The sequence below is a fragment of the Cervus canadensis genome, chromosome 9 (assembly GCF_019320065.1).
Source record: "Cervus canadensis isolate Bull #8, Minnesota chromosome 9, ASM1932006v1, whole genome shotgun sequence".
NCBI classification, from domain to species: domain Eukaryota; kingdom Metazoa; phylum Chordata; class Mammalia; order Artiodactyla; family Cervidae; genus Cervus; species Cervus canadensis.
This window is the reverse complement of record NC_057394.1, coordinates 81,657,687-81,674,942: the sequence shown is the minus strand read 5'-3', so window position 1 is coordinate 81,674,942 and position 17,256 is coordinate 81,657,687. Positions and strand designations below refer to the sequence as shown.

Genomic DNA, 17,256 nt, shown 5'->3' with positions numbered 1-17,256 from the left:
AGCACTTATACAAGCTGTCCAAGCGCAGAATTTCTTTTTACTGTTAAATGCTGGTGTCATCAAAAAAAAGAGAGATTGAAAAATCATGAAACATATCTACTACCTCCCCAGCTTCAGAGAAATCTCTCTCACCCCCCAAATAGCTAGTGCTTGAGCAGAGTAAGTGAACTTAGTCTCTGAGCCTAATCTGCTGTTCTGATGTAACCACTCGCCCTCATCCCAGGCTGCTGTGAGCCGGGGTGGGCTGAGTGGGGGTGGAGGGTTCTATGGGAAAGTGCCTTGGACCCCTTGGAAGGGACTCCAGTTGGTTTCTGTCCCTTTCACTAAAAGATATGCTTCCTGGGTGAATTCTTACTTGTCTCAGCCTCATGGGTTTGAATCTGTGGTCCAAGAACATAATGTGTGTGGTCTGCTGGGGGCAGGGGGATGCTCGATGTACAGTTGATCCCCTCCCCTGGCTGGGAGTGTCATGGGCAGAAGCCGGCACCAAGCGTGGGGCATCTGGAAGGGGCTTCCTGGGGGTGGGGGGCGTTGCCTCCTATTTGCAGGCGGGTCTGGTTGGCATCAGTGTGCACGATACACTTAAACAAAGCAGCATGTGCGCACCACCGACACGGTCGTGGCCTCGTTAGTAGGGGATCCGCTAAAACCATTCACAAAAACAGTCTTACGTGTAAGACTGATGCCTGGACAGGAAATGCCACCAAGCAGACCCCAGGATGTTCTGTCCTTCTGTGCGAGGCCACGAGCTCTGACCTGCGGGCACACAGCGTCAGGCGTGGAATCCTGAGGGTCCTCGTGGGCCACGCTGGGGGGCGGGATGTGTTCATGACCTGCACAGAGCTGGATCCTTTCACCCTTCGTGCAGCAACTCAGTCGTTGATGTTTTCAAGCCACATGTTTTCTGGTGCCTCCCGTCTTTCCCGAAGGCACAGGTGACAACACCATCATGGGGGGTCAGCACACGACACGAGTAAAAGTGAGATGTCCCAGCTAGAAATATGACCAGACGAAGATGCCCTTGAAAATTACACTTTAAAATGAACACAGGCTGGTTCAGAGCAGAGACATCCAACATCGCCTTAAGTATATGATGGACCCCAGGCCTGGAGAACCCGAGTACAGCAGACAAGGGACTCAACCAATGTGGACAATATGGAACCAGGCAGAGCGTGCTGGGAAAAAAGGCGAGCATGGCAGGAATGCACACTTGGGGGCAGGTGCGTGGGTATGAGGAGGGGGCCACACGTCTCAGGGACAATAACATCGCTGAGAATCTGTGAAAGTGACAACAAACTATCACTCTAAACACCGTTTATGTGTCAACCAAGTCTTCTCAACAACTGCAGGAGGTAGGTCTGTCTGTAAGCGTCTCCATTCTACAGAGGGGTAAACTGAGGCCACACCATGAGGCAGTATCAGGAGGTCCAGTCCCTGACCACGGCCCCACCTGGCCCCTCAGCCCCTTCCTCCTGCCTGCAGGCTCACAGAGCCACCCCACCGCACAGAACCAGCTCGTCCCCCTGGGTCAGGGTCCGGCAGGAGACTGTATGGCCAGATGGCCAGTGTCCTCTTCCATCTGTGAGCTTGGCTGACCTGAGGCCATCCCAGAAATGGGGGTACTGTGTTCTAGCCAACAAATCAGGTTTCTGACCCCTATGACATTTCGAATTTGCATCAGTTGATCTCAACCAGAACCACTTGAGGCACTTTTGAAAAAATGCTAATTAGATCAGAGTCTCTGGGTCTTCCCTGGTTGGCTCCGTGGTAAAGAATCTGCCAGTGCAGGAGACACAGGTTCGATCCCTGATCCAGGGAGATCCTGCATGATGCTGAGCTGCTAAGCCTGAGTGCCAAAACTATTAAGCCCCTGGGCCTAGAACCTGTACTCCACAATAAGAGAAGCCTGCGCACTGCAACTGGAGAGTAACCCCTGCTCGCCACAACTAGAGAAAAGCATGCACAGCAACAAAGACACAGCGCAGCTAAAAACAACAAATTAATCATTTAAAAAAACCAGAGTCTCTGATTGAGGAACCTAAGCACTGGTATTTTCAAAGCTCCCCACATGGGTGTGCATGCAGGTGGGACTAAGGCCCAGCCTGAGATGACAGAGGGCCCCGTAGCTGTGAGTCAGGGTCCTGCAGAGATGCAGAAAAGGGACATGTTATAAGGGTTGGTTCACACACCACGAAGGCTGATGAGTCCAAGAGCTGCAGTGTGAGTCTGGAGGCTGGAGGCCCAGAGGCCTGAAGGCCGAGCTCTAGTCTGAGCCTGCAGGAGAGAGCAGAGCCGTCCAGCTGGATGACAGAGGGGCAGGCTCTCCTAGCTCGGCCCTGCTGTCTGCTCAGGCCTCTGGGAGACCAGACGAGGCCCCCATATTCGGAGGGTCATCCGCCTTACTAAGTCCACCACCTCAAATGAGAAACTCATCTCGTCTAGAAATTCCATCCCGGAGACACTCAGAATAATGTTAACCAAGTGTCTGGGCACCCTGTGGACAAACGGGCACACGGCGTTCATCACCGCACAGCCCTGCTCACACAGCGTCTGCCTGTGTCCAGGTCTCTTCTTTGGACATGTCTGCACATAAAATCCTAAGGGCTATGCTGTCATTTTCACTTTCAGGGCATTGCCTGTCAGGATAAATGGTCACACATCTTTTCAATGACACATCCCAATAAGGAAAACTGTTAAAATTCTACACATCCCTATACACACTTATTTATTCATTTATAAATTATATTAAGGTTCTATTAGATGAGGAGATATATACATTCTGATACATTCTGAGAGGCCCTTGGACAGTAAGGAGATCAAGCCAGTCAATCCTAAAGGAAATCATACCTGAATACTCATTGGAAGGACTGATGCTGAAGCTGGAGTTGAAGCTCCAACACTTGGGCCACCTGATGCAAAGAACCAGTTCACTGGAAAAGACCCTGATGCTGGGAAAGATTGAAGGTAGGAGGAGAAGGGGGGCAACAGAGGATGAGAGGGTTAGATAGCATCACTGATTCAATGGACATGAGTTTGCGCAAACTCCAGAGATCGTGAAGGACAGGGAAGCCTGGTATGCTGATGTCCACGGGGCCACAAAAAGTCAGACAGGCCTTAGTGACTAAACAACACCACTCTGACATACATACAGATGCACATCTATGGACATAAATATACATGCATGTATGTGTACCTGTGTGTGTACACACATTCTGACACTTTCTGCCCACCCAAGAGGAGTACTCTCACTCCCACTTTGGAGATGACAGGTGTAGACGACGCACTGGGTCTTCGATGTCAGGGTCACTGCTGACTTCAGGCTTCTTTGTGGGCGGCATGAGGCTGGGTGCCTGAAGCACATGGTGATGTGTGCTGAGACATCACATGGGGCAGAGGTCTGACGGACATGCCTGTAATTAAAGGAGCCATCTTACTCTCGGCCGTGCTAATGCTGTTGGAGGAATTTCAGGGCTTGCGCTGAGACCTCTAGCTGTCACCTGACTCCCTGGATGTGCTCCTGGGACCCTGGGGTCAACGTGGCTGTGACCCCGAGACCCGGCCAGTGCAGCCTGCACTCCAGAGTCCCAGGTGCCAAGAAGCCATGGAATCTGGGGCTGTAGGGCCCTCCCCAGGCCTGCGAGGGGTGCTGGCAATCCGGTCACAAGTCACTTTGCTTTCTTTTTCTGAAACTGCTTCCCCCTAATTGCATTCTTTTCAGGCCTCGTCATACCTGTAACCACCCCTGCCAATACCTTTCCCTGGTCTGTGAGCAGGTATGAAGGCCTACTTTTTTGTTGCTGTTCAGTCACCCAGTTATACCTGACTCTTTGCGACCCCATTGACTGCAGCACACCAGGCTTCCCTGCCCTTCACTATCTTCCAGAGTTTGCTCAGATTCATGTCCATTGGGGTCAGTGATGCCATCCAACCCTCTCATCCTCTGTCGTCTCCTTCCTCTGCCCTCAATCTTTCCCAGCATCAGGGTCGTTTCCAATGAGTCGGTTCTTTGCATCAGGTGGCCAAAGTATTGGAGCTTCAGCTTCAGCATCAATCCTTCCAGTGAATCAGTTCAGTTCAGTTCAATTCAATCACTCAGTTGCATCCGACTCTTTGCGGCCCCATGGACTGCAGCACACCAGACTTCCCTGTCCATCAACATATTCAGGGTTGATTTCCTTTAGGACTGACTGGTTTGATCTCCTTGCACTCTCAAGAGTGAAAGCCTGATATTTTCCGGCTATTTTTTAGTGCATCCTGAGTTATACATCATCTAGTGTTCGTGCACCCACCTTTTGAAAGATGAGTAAGTCCTAAATAACATTAAAGCACACTGTGACAATAGATATACTTCCTTTTGCATGTAACCTCTTCCATAAAGCCTCCTACAGCTCCCACCTCCTAAAGTCTGTCCCCTTGATAAAACTGTTGTCACGGAGCCAGCATTTGGTCACTGTTGAAGAGCAGGTCTCACTGTTCTTAGACAAAGTTCCTGTTCACAGCAGTTCCAAAAGCCTCCCACAGGCTGTGGAAAGGATGCCAAACCAATGCAAATTTTCAACAACAGCCAATATAGAGAAGAGGGAGGAAAAACTCAACAGCCCAACTGAGACATGAACAAAGGAAATGAAGATGGCCCCAGTGAAAGAAAATGCAATGGCCCCGAAACACTCAGCATTTATTCCAGACATGAGAAAAGTCCATCACAACTGTACCGAGATAGCATTCTCCACCACGAGATGAGCAGAGATGAGGAGTTTGGTGATGCCGTTTTTAGTGAGGGGCGGGAAGCAGGTGGTCTCTGGGCTGGGTGCAAGTGGGGACTACATTCACAGAGGACAAATTGGCAACAGCTGAAACTTTATGATGCCTGTAACATTTCATTTTAGCAAATCCATTTCAAGAAGTTTGTTTACTGGATAGCCTAATGCAGGTGTCAAATGATCTAAGTTCGCAATTATTCACTGAAATACAGAAATAACCTGACCTCATCACTGGAGAGCTGGTTTATACAGTATGCTACAGCCATAGAACAGAATGCTAAACAGCCATTAAAAAGAATTAAAAAGGTGGAACTAACACAAAAGTCCATCTACAGATGAATGGATAAAACCAATGCAGTATATACATACAATGGAATATTACTCAGCCATTAAAATGAAATGACATTCTGATATATGCTACAACATGGATAAATCTTAAGGATATTATGCTAAGTGAAATAAGCCAGACACAAAAGGACAGCATTTGTATGATCTGCTTACTTTCAGAGGGCTTCCCAGGTGGCTCAGTGGTAAAGAATACACCTGCCAAGCAGGAAACAAGCTTTGATCCCTGGGTTGGGAAGATCCCCTGAAAAGGAAATGACATCCCACTCCTGTATTCTTGTCTGGGAAATCCCAAGGACAGAGGAGCCTGGTGGGCTACAGTCCATGGGATTGCAAACAGTTGGACACGACTTAGCAACTAAACAACAGCAACAACTTATTTTCAGATAGCTGGAATAGTCAAACTCTCAGAGACAGAAAGTAGAATGGGCTTAACCAAAGGCCAGGGGGAGAGGGAGTTAGTATTTAATGGGGATGGAGCTTCAACTGGAATGATGAAAAGTTCTAGGGATAAGTGGTGGTGATGGTTGCATAACAAGGTGCATGTATGTAATGCCACAGGAAATTTTCATGTACACTTGAAAATGGAACATTTCATGTTATGTATATTTTACCACAATAAAAATAAAAGAATGAAAGAGTGTTCTTATGTACTGATATGAAATACATCATTAATATATCATCACATATCAAATACATCATAATGTATCAAGTATAATATATTAATATCATCTCTGAAATATATAATTGAGTAAAAATAAAAGATCCAGAATACTATGTATACCATCTCATCACCTGTGTAAAAATAGAGGGGAATAGAAGAAAACACACTTCCCTATATAGGTGCAGACTTTTTCTGAAGCATATGGAAAAACTGGAAATACCAGCCATTCCCAGGGGTGCAGCTGGGTGCCCCAGAAAGGTTAGTGGGGTGAAAGGCTGCAGGAGAGAGGAGACTACTTTTCAGTAAATGTTGTTTCATATCCTCTAACATTGTAGCATGTAAATAAACTAAATAAAATTCATATTTAAAAATTAAAACAAAAATTTTAAATTAATACACTTTCAAATTTTTTCAATAGTTTCTTCTTGCTTTCCTAAAAACTCCATCTTTCCCACTATGATAATCCATGTTTAAATGATCAGTTTATTACAAATATATTCTTTAGTAAACTATTTGAATATATCTTTATGTTCAAGTAGCAATTAAACTATCAGGAACACCAGATTTTTAATATAAAAGAGGCTATTGACTCCTAAGCTTCCAATTTTAGAGTTCCACTAAAAAGTATAGTTTTTACAAGAAACTCTATCATTCATCAACAGTTTTTGAAAATTCTTTCACTTCTCTCATTTTTTAACAGGAAAAAAAGAGTCTTAGGTCATTGTCTAAAGGAATTTGCCCTTCTTTTTCTTTTCTTTTTAAACAGATTCTCACTGTTGATGGCATTTTAATTTTTCTTGCTTGTTATCTTCATATCTTAATGTATGGCTTGCAGTGTAGCTTTGAAGATTGGCCAATTTGAAATTAAAATTTGTACAGATATTATTTATCGTGGCCAAGAAAACTGTTTATACTTTAGCTCATCAAACTATCAAACTTCCCAAATTCAGGGTTTCACCTCCCAATTTGTCAACACTTAATTGCATAACCAAATTATTACTGGTCAAATCATGTCTTTCAGGGGGAAAAATGCCTCATTCAGTGGCTGATTGCCTGAGTTGGCTGAAGACAAACAGTGTTGGAAGAATGATTTGTTTGGGCAGATTCCCAGAGCTAATAGTGATTAATACACTATTTAATGTTAGAAATGTTTCAACTTTACTCTGAAGAATATATTCCCATAATCAGGGGAACTGCTGATTTTCACAACATTCCAGTTGTCTTTTATCCCACAAAAAGTGTGTGTATCTCAGAGGCAGTGTGATTTCTTGTTTTCAAGTTACATACATATTCAAGATCTAGACAGGAAAAAAATTTCCTTTTTTCCCCCGTGAGGTTGGACGCTAGCTCTGCCCTCTGACAGGTGACAGAATTTCTCTGTGCTTCACCTTAATAACCCCGACAGAAAAATGACAACAGCCCCAAGTGCCGTGTAATTTCTATAGTAAAAGTCTGGATCATAGTCAGTGCTCATTCATGTCATTTCCCTTTCTTTATTTAAAAAAAAAGATATTTTTTTATACTAAGAATTAAGTGTATCCCAACACATTTCTTAAAATTGTAACCAACACAGTCAGAAGTTTTGTTAATTTCTCCCATCTGGGTGTAACACTGATGAGACGGAATTAGTTATCTAAGCAAAGTATTGAGTTAGAATTCCTCTCCCCTGATACAGGGAAAAGAAAGAAAAGTCCACTGCTTGGATCTGGGGCAGAAATCAAGGAGAAAACTGTATATATGTCTCATGCTGATGCTATGGGTACACTCAGCTCATAAACCAAAATATTCTTACTTAACTACAGGTCAAAATATGCATTTTCCCTAAGATTTGCTTAATTGGAAGCTTTCGTGGATTTATCTTTTTCCTTTCAAAATCAATACATATATAATTAGAAAGGGAAAAAAATGTTCTAAAACACCATGTTTACTACCGAGATAGAGACACAGCCATTACAAAGAAACCTGATAAACAAGACTCCAAGATGATAAATTCCATAAACTGAGAGATCTATATTCACTAGGCAGATTCAATTAGCTTCCATTTAGTTCAGTCCTCTTGTTCATTTAAAGTATAAATTCAAAACACCAAAACTTTTCAAAATTCCCTACTCAGTGTAAAATGATGAAAATTGTGCTTCGCTTTGTGTCTGCTGTAACTCAGTGGACAAGGAGATCCTTCCATGTTTCCAATCAAAGGAAATGCCAGGCACTTGAGCTGGGGAAACATCCCAAGATGCTTTCCTTGAGATGGAACGTAATAACCACAGAAACAGTCTCCATGGCCTGATGGTTTCTCAAGGCTGAGATCTCACAGCCAAGACATGGAAGCCAAGCGCATCCGGAGACAATTTTATTCTTACAAGGCATGAACCAAAAGAATAAGTTAAGGAAAACTAATTCTTACCTCTACACCTGTCCTGGTGACACTTTCTCAGGGTTATGTGTGGATTCAGGGGGGTGAGACCATCACTGACTATGACGGTCTCATGGGGCCACCAGGAGACTCACTGATGGGTACTTGACAAGCATTTGGGGTTCTTAGAGGTGACACATTCCATTTTAGGCTGCCTTTTAGAAAGAGCAGAATTCCAGAACACAATGAAACTTCAGAAATCATCTAATCAAGTCCCTCCTCTTAACAGATAAAAAAAGATCTATGGGAACTTGGCTTGCTAAAATATGTTAATTTGTGTTAGAGATGACACGTTCACCCAGGTCTCCCCACCTTCCTCTAATGCTCGTTCCGCTATGCCTTGGCTTTCCAAATGAAATTCTCAGCTGCCCTGATCTTCACATCACAAAGGCTTGCTGCTCAAAAATACATTTCACCTGCTGCAGGTTCAGAATACATTTTCTTTACAAATAGGATAACAAAACAGATCCTGGGCCAGCCCCAAATACCTAGCACAAGCAGAGGAAGCAGTTTGGCACAGTGTATAAAGAATCCACCTGGCAATGCAGGGGACATGGGTTCGATCCGTGATCTGGGAAGATTCCACATGCCATGGAGTCACTAAGCCTGTGTGCCACAACTTCTGAGCATGTGCTCCAGAGCCCGCACATCCTCACCAGTGAAGCCTGAGTGCCTAGAGCCCCTGCTCCACAGCAAGAGACGCTACCACAGTGAGAAGCCTGTGTACCTCAATGAAGAGTAGCTCCCACTCATTGCAACTAGAGAAAAGCCAAAGCCCATGCAGCAATAAAGACCCAGTGCAATGAAAAGCAATGAAACAACTTAACTCCCCACAACAGAATTGACTGCGCAAACTTGAAGTGTCAGCAACAACGGAAGCAGAGACTCAGCTTTCCCTGCCCAGGCCCCTCCAGCTGCAGATCTGTGCTGACCATCATACAGGGGTTCTGGGCCCCTGTGGGTGAGGAGTGGGGAGTTCAGTCGTGGGGCGTGTGGGCTTCCGGGGCCATAACCCCAGGGGACACGCCTGTATCCCAGGGCTGGCCTCCCAGCAACATGTGTTTTTCTCTCCCTCCATCTCCTGGTAAGAGTCAATTGCCGGTGCCCTATCTTGTCACCACCTCGGGTTTGGACGAGGACTTTTCTCCTCTCTGCCCTGCTGTGGCCGTCCACACAGCCTCCTGTTCTTATATTGCCTACATATCCTTCTGCCCTTGAAATGAACACTCAGGCAGTCTTTTTAACGGCTTTCCAAGGATTTGTGAACTCTATCAGTGAGGAGAGAGTAGAAATGACTCCCTCTTCTGCTCTTTTGGCCCTGTTCCTCCTGTTTTTCCTTCAAATCCTGATGGAGTCCCAGAAGCATAAAGGCTTCAAATGCTGTGACCAGATCCACTTTGGTGTAAACATGTCCAGCGAGCATGGAACAGTGGAAAAGCAAGAAAGGAACAGATTAGGAGATTGGGGTGATGGGTACTTGAAGGGGATTCCCATCTGGGAAGCCATGCTGAGAAAGGGGATGCAGTTCCCTGGCTGAGAACCCCTTGAGCAGCGGTTATTGCTGGCTTCCCAGGTGGCTCAGAAGGAAAGAATCCACCTGCCAATGCAGGGGACCTAAGAGACTCAGGTTCAATCCCTGTGTCGGGAAGATCCCCTGGAGGAGGAAATGGCAACCCACTCCAGTATTCTTGCCTGAAGAATCCCATGGAGAGAGGAGCCTGGCGGGCTACAGTTCATGGGGTCGCAAAGAGCTGGACACGACTAAAGCAACTTAGCACGTGCACTCTTATGCTTGGGTGCACGACAGGGCCTCTGATTGTACTTTCTAATTTTTCACATCTGTTTAGCCTGAACTAGAGTATCAGCTGCTTGAGGAGGAAGCCCATGACATGTCTTCTCATGTCCTGCAGCCTAAAAAGACCGTGAGTCACTCATGAATACTCAATGAAAGCCTGGGAACTTCCAGGCCCCTTCAAGGTCATGACCTTCTCCAGTAACTGAAGGAATGAGGGGTACTTCACCAGGCCAAAACCTGGGGCGTCACAGTCAGCCACGAACAGTAGTTTCTCCTTGTTCTTCAAGCATCTGTGTTGGCATCTTTCCTCCTAACTTGAGGGGAGTGCCTCTCAGGGGGGGTTTAATTAAAAGTGTTCTAGAACCAGCCGTTGAACAGACCAACCCACCTTCTGGACCTGTGCCAGCCAATTTGCACAACTGACCAGGGAGAAATGTCTGGCTTGAATCAGAAGGGGAAACACACAGTTCTGCCCTTCAGGAACTTGCACTAGCTTCCAAGGCTGACTTTTCAAACTCCAGGCGCTGGCATCCAGCCCCTCACTAATGAAGTACACTTTGCTCTGAGAAGGAGGCCTTCTTTTTTGGCTGGGTTAACAATAGCTGGTCCACACAAGCCTGTTTCTGAACCCACCCATCATGGAAGCTGCTGGATCCCATCCAAAGAGCTCATCTGGAAAGCTGCTGGTATTCCTGGAAATACATTCTCTGGTATGGACATTTCAGATCAGAGTCCGCGGTCTCACAATTGGAAGTAAATACAACAGCCATCAAAAATCATGACTCAGGACAGTGCCATAAAGACATAAAAGTGTCCAACTCTTTGCGACCCTATGGACTATAGCCCGGCTCCTCTGTCGATGGGCTTCTCCAAGCAAGAATACTGGAGTGGGTTGCCATGACCTCCTCCAGGGGATCTTCCCAACCCAGGGATGGAACTTGGGTCTCCCACATTGCAGGCAGATTATTTACCATTTGAGCTACCTGGGAAGCCCCAAAGACACAAATAACAACACACAACTTAGGAGAGTCTGGGGCAGCTTTCCTGGGACTGTGACAGCAACAGATTCCTCACAACAGACAGGGTTCCCATTCAATTTACCAAAAAGAGCAAAGAAATGAGCTATTAATACTAAGACTTTTAGCAAATGACCAGCTATTCTAGGCAAAAAAGTGGACAGCCACACTCTACCTTTCCTGAAGGCACAAGAGGAAGGACATCAGGGAGACAGACAAAAGTCCTTTGAGAGCCTGACAACTGGTGAATATTGAAATTTCTGTTGCAGGAAATTCTGGAACTTTCTTGGGTCATCTTGAAACCTTGCCTGGATTCCTACCCCCCTGAGGCAGGTCCTGTGGGGTCCACCCATGGGCCAGCACTGGTCACAGCATTGCAGGCTTCCCTCTGGACCTGGATACTCTATGACCACAGCATTTTAATAATTTGAGCCTTTGCAAGCATTCCAGTTATAACCTTGTAAGTTGTTCAGTGCCTCAGAGAAAACCTTCAGATTCTTCTGGCCACCATCCCAGAGCCTAAAACACAACACCAAGCATATCTTGTTAGAAATAAGCATGGAAAATGCCATGCAGATGGAAGGCTGCCCTGGCTTTTATCTTCATGGCTCTGAGGGTTGTAAAACCTACGCTTCCTTGTCCTTTCAGCACTGTGACTTCGTGTGTATAGGATTTATCATGCTCCACAGGCAATGCATGTGACTCAAATCAGTCCACAGCTCAAAAAAGGCAGCCACATCTCACCTAGCAGGAAACATGGGGTCATGATCAGCTTCATCTGCCCTGTCAAAACGTGACAAGGAAGCTGGCCCTGCAGAGGTGAGAGTAAAAATAAACTATGAAGCAGGCTAAACACAGAAGAACTCAGTTCTGAATCTCTTTGTTTTCTTTCCAGTGGAATATACTGATGTGAAAAATTGCCGCAACTCACCCAAACATTGATTGGTGCCAGAAGAGAAAACTAATGGGAAGCATACAGCAATTGAAATAGGTCTGGTCTTCAGGGTCATAGACCAAGTTCACTTTCCTTAGTCTCTATTATGGGATAAAATGAGCTCCCTTAAAATTCATATTGTTGAAGTCCTAAACCCCAGGACCTCTGAATGTGACTGTATTTGATGGGACCTTCAAAGAGGCAATTAGGGTAAAATAAGGTCAGATGGGTGGTGTGCTAAGTCATTTGAGTCGTGTCTAACTCTTTGCGACCCCACGCACTGTAACCTCTCAGGCTCACTCTGTCCAAGGAATTCTCCATGCACAAACACTGGAATGGGTTGCCATTTCCTTCTCCAGGTGATCTTCTTGACTTAGGGATCGAACCTGAGTCTCCTGCATTGGCAGGAGGACTGTTTACCCACGGAGCCACCTGGGAAGCCCAAATGGGTGGGCCCTAAGCCAATATGACAGGTGTTATAAGGAGAAGAGATTAGAACAGAGACACACACTCAGAGTGCAGACAAGAGGCAGCACCGTTCAGCCTAAGGGGGAGTTCTCGGCAAAAACCAGCCTTGCTGACTGCCAGCCGCCAGAGCTGTGACACGTGGTCTAAGCCGGCCAGTCCGGGATACTCCATTACAGAAGCCCAGTGGACCAGCACACCTCTCTCTGGGTCTCCTCGCTACCAGTTCTAAACACTGGCTCCTTCTTTCATAGACTTCATTTCACTCTTTTTCTAACTCTTATTTTCTTTTGCTCCACTGAGCCTGGCTCCATCTCCTCCTTTCTTCTTTCTGCTTCTTTCTTGTCTTTTAAAAAAAGGTTCCCTCCCCTTTTTCCCAGACAGAGGTGGAGCCTAGGGGTGGTAATGGGGAGACAAAGGATTTTGCACACAGCCTAACTGGGTCTGTCAAGAGGCTCAGGCTTGGTCCCCAAAGCACACGGGTGTGTCTGCTTTGCAAGGGCATCACGCAGAATCACCTGACCTCATCAGAAGATGTGACTCTCCCTTTCTGGGTGACTCTGACCAAGTCACTCAACTTCTCTGAGTATCTGTTTTCTCATCTATTAAAAAATGGTGATGCAAATTCCTGTGAAGAGGTTTAGGACAACTCTCCCCAAACGTGCCACTTTGGCACATGGATTGTTTTGCACTGAAGACAATAAGGCCCCAAAAGACTTAGGAGGGGCTTTTGACCTCCCCCTCACCTGGCGCTAGTGGTAAAGAATCCACAGATCCTCTTGCAGATGATGACAAACAATGTCACAGGGAGTCCTGTGGATGGACGTTGGTGATGGTCACACAACAGTGTGAATGCATATGGTGGTTCAGTGGTAAACAACCCACCTGCCAACACAGAAGACCTAAGAGACCTGGGTTCAATCCTTGAGTCGATAAAGATACTCTGGAGAAGGGAATGGTTACCCACTCCATTATTATTGCCTGGAGAACCCCATAGACAGAGGAGCCTGGCACGCTACAGTCCACAGGGTCTCAAAAAGTCAGACGTGACTGAAGCAACTTAGCATGCATGCAGCTTCCTACAGGAATTTAGGCTGAGGCCTGACTCAGAGAGAGGGTTATTACAGAGAGAACTTTTATCTGAATGACTGATCTGTACAGCAAAGCAACTACCAAACTTACCAAACATCTGTTTTCTCATTGTCCTGGGAATGACCCCTTGCCCATGGAAGCCTCAGGCCCCCATCCCTTTCCTCAGCTCAGGATGTTACAGAAGCCTCAGCTCCCAGACTTGTCCTTGGGTCTCACATCTTTGGGGCTCCTCTACATATATAACTAAATTTGTTTTCTCCTATTAATCCTTCTTATGTCAATTTAATTATCAGATTAGACAAAGAACCCAGAAGGATGGAAGAAAAAGTTTTTCTCCCTGACACTTGCATGGTTATTGTAAGGTTCAATTAAGATAATACACTGGAAAATAATTTATATACTAGTCACCATAACTCTTGTTAATTCTTTTCTTACCTTTTGCCATCATCTATAGTTAATTAATTTGGATAAAAATTTCTATCTGCAAAGTAGGTACTGCCTAGAATTTTAGAGTGTGGTGGCATGAAAAAAAACTTAGAATTTCTATGACTCTGAATATACATATTTTAAAGGATTATTTCTACTCTATATCTCATTGACCTGATAAAGTTTATTTTTGTTTCTCCTGCCAGTTAATAATTATGAAGAATGTTGCACTTGGTATTAAGAGGAGGATTCTAAAGACACAAAAGATCTGGTTTCTGTAATCTGTTCAGGAAAATAATATTTTAACTGTAAAAACACTTAAAAAATATTTTACAGTGGTTTTCAGGGCTGTGATGGGGTGTAGGTAGCCAAATCTAACTGCAGGTCAAGCCAGGTACCTGAACTTTCTAGGACAACTTTTCATAAGGCAATTTCCAATTATCACCCATCTAAAGACAATGCCAGGAAAGACTAACAAATCTGATTGAAAAGATTTAAAATCAGGAAAGATAATAAAAACATGAATGATAACTAAGTATACATTTTGCTTTAAAGAAGTTTAATTCTGTAACAGTTTGTACTTTAGAATACACAAGTACCTCCAATATCTTTAAAACATGATTTTAATAACCAGATCTTAATTTTCTTACTAACCTCTTAGGAACCCCTAAGAAAAAAAGATTATTGATGATAGCAACAGTCCAGTTGCTATCCAGTTGCAACAGTCCAGGAAAACCATACCTTCTTCAAAAATGAAATTGAAATCTGATTTTTGAAATACCTTGCTTTAGAAACAGTTCAACCAAAAAGAAAATTACATAGGTTTCTTTTTTTTTTTTTGGTGGAAATTCACAAACTTCAAAGATAATTTGGTTTGTAGGGACATTGGGTCAAATGGTTTAATGCTTCAGAAGCAGGATGTCATAGCAACCATGTTTGAATTTAGATCCTGACTTAACTACTTACTGACTGTAAGTCCTAGGGAAAATCACTGTACTTTTCTGAGAATCACCTTCCTCATATTCTCAACGGGTACCTTTGCCTCGAGAGGGCAAGCATGGTCAGGGCACCACCTCCTTTCAGTAACAGAGGCCATTCTGAGTGGATTCCTAAGTGAGAAAGTATCATAGTGGATTCGGATCACTTACCAGCCTCCACCGCTCCCGAAATGGTGAGTTTTTCTAATTCATCTTTGTCCCTCTCACCACTCACTCCTTTTCTCTCAAGTCCAGCAAGGTACACAGCACAGATTAGAACCCCAACCCATGTCTGATGAATGAATACACGAATAACTAAATAACACATAGATAAGTTTAAAATGGAGGCAGAGGAAGAAAGAGCCTAGTGTGTAGAATACATCTTAAGTACTGGTAGCAGATCCATGTCTTTGGCAAACAATTTAAATCTGGAGAAACAGATGAAAAACACCAAAGAAAAACCCCTCTTAGCTATAGGAGGATAAAAGGAAAAGAGAGTAGGTGCAAGTCCTACTGTAGCTGTCAGTCACTGCTTGGAAAATGTTATTCAAATTCTTTGCCAATCTTTTTCTGCAGTGTATAGCTAAAACAATCTTTTAAATAACAAGCCAAAATTATTCAGCACATTTACATGTAAGAAAAAACCCAATGAGGGTCTTTCCTGCTGGTCCAGTGGTGAAGAATCCATCCTGCAATTCAAGGGACATGGGCTTAATTCCTGGTCCAGGAAGATCCCACATACCTTGGAGCAACTAAGTCAGTGGGTCACAACTACTAAGCCCGTGCTCTAGAGCCCAGGAGCCACACCTACTAAAGTACGGGTGCATAGAGCCTCTGCTGTGCAAGAGAAGCCACGGCAACGAGAAGCCTATGCACCACTACTAGAGAGTAGCCCCACTCGCAGCAACTAGAGAAACCTCGTTTGCCGCAAAAAAGCCCCAGAGCATTCAAAACATTAAATAAATAAATAAATCTTTTTTTTTTAAGGGAAAAAAGAGAAAGTACCCGGGGCGGGGGGGGGAGGGGGGGGAGGGGACAGGGGTGGTGGAGAAATGAAGTTAATTCTCTCACATACTTTTAAAGAGTCGTGTCTCTCTAAAACATTTTAAGATGCAACTGTCTGAATTTTAATATTATATGTGCTTTACTTTTGCAAAGATTCTTTATTAATATGCCCAAAAGGCCGAAGGCCCATTCGTTTTCATGAATTCAAACCAGGTTCTCGGTTTAGTTTTTTTAAGTGATAATAATTAAGGGATATCCACGTAAACGAAGAAACAAAAATACTTCTTTTTGTTGTTGCTTTAGAAAGGATATCGTCTAACTTTTTCACGTCTTCCTTCTGACCACAATCCAAGTATTTTCAAAAACAGAGTATTAAAGCATCGAGTAGGCGGTAGCCTAGAAGCCTGGTTACCTAACAGCGCTACCAATAGGCTGCAGTTAGCCCGGAGCCAAGCGTCAAAGAAACACCAGACTTTGTGGCTGGTCCTCTGAGCAGCTACTGAGATGCCGCGAACCCCTCCCCGTGTTCCTCCGTCGTCTGGCAACCCGAGCACGCCGCGGCTCGACCCCGCCCCCGCTGCCACGGCGACGCACGCCGCGACCGGGCCCCGCCCCCGATGCCATGGCAACGCAGGCTGCGGGTGGTGCTCGAGCCTCCCAGGCACAGTTCCGCGCTTGCGCTGCACCTGCTGTGGCCGCGGCAACTTCTCAAACCTCCGACTCGGCCAGTGCTGCGGCCGAGCTCTCACGCCGCTCCTTCGCCTACTCTCAGCCTCCCTTTACAGAGTGGGCACGGACGCGGGATTTCAACCACCTGCTGCTTGGCGGTCCCCTTTCCAAGAGTGAGGGCAGAGGGACCGCCGGTGCAGAAACCCGCTTACCTTTCTCAGCATCCCTCCACGTCAGCGGGGTCTCCGGCGGGATCGCCCACCCCGCGCTGAGGTCGGGTGGGAAGGAGGTCACGGGGAAACAGAAGGGGAACTCGGCCCCGGCGGGCGCCGCCGCGAGGACACCTGCGTCCCAGTCATTTGCACGACAAAGGGGAGACCTTCGGCTGCTTGGGCGGGAGACGGTGAACCGGTCCGGCTGCTACCTTCCCGACCGAGTTCAGACGGGCTCCGAAGGGCTGTTCAGACTCCACGTTTCCGAAGCGACCAACATCCAGGGGCTCCTCTGCCGGGGCGAGCACGCCTCCGGGGCTCCGGGCTGCGCTATTGTTCGCCGGCAGTGCAGGGCGTGGTGGAGGCTGGGGGGCGGCCGGAGCCGTTAAAGGCCGACAGAGGTTGAATTTCTTGCAGGGCTTTCCTCTAGTGCTTCCTCCCAGCCCCTCGCTGCTGCATATTCATAAGGAGGCGGGGCCGCTT

The 17,256-nt window shown here is 45.8% G+C and overlaps 1 protein-coding gene across 1 annotated transcript in view; it reads right to left on the bottom strand.

Annotated features, from left to right (window-relative positions):
• The window catches only part of SPATA13 (spermatogenesis associated 13), a 219,960-nt gene extending 203,160 nt beyond the window's left edge, over positions 1–16,800 (bottom strand). The window contains exon 1 of the mRNA XM_043477670.1: positions 16,774–16,800. Within this exon, the coding sequence (XP_043333605.1) occupies positions 16,774–16,785 (12 nt within the window). The 5' untranslated portion in view covers positions 16,786–16,800. The remainder of the gene's footprint in view (positions 1–16,773) is intronic.
• Positions 16,801–17,256: the final 456 nt, after the last annotated feature.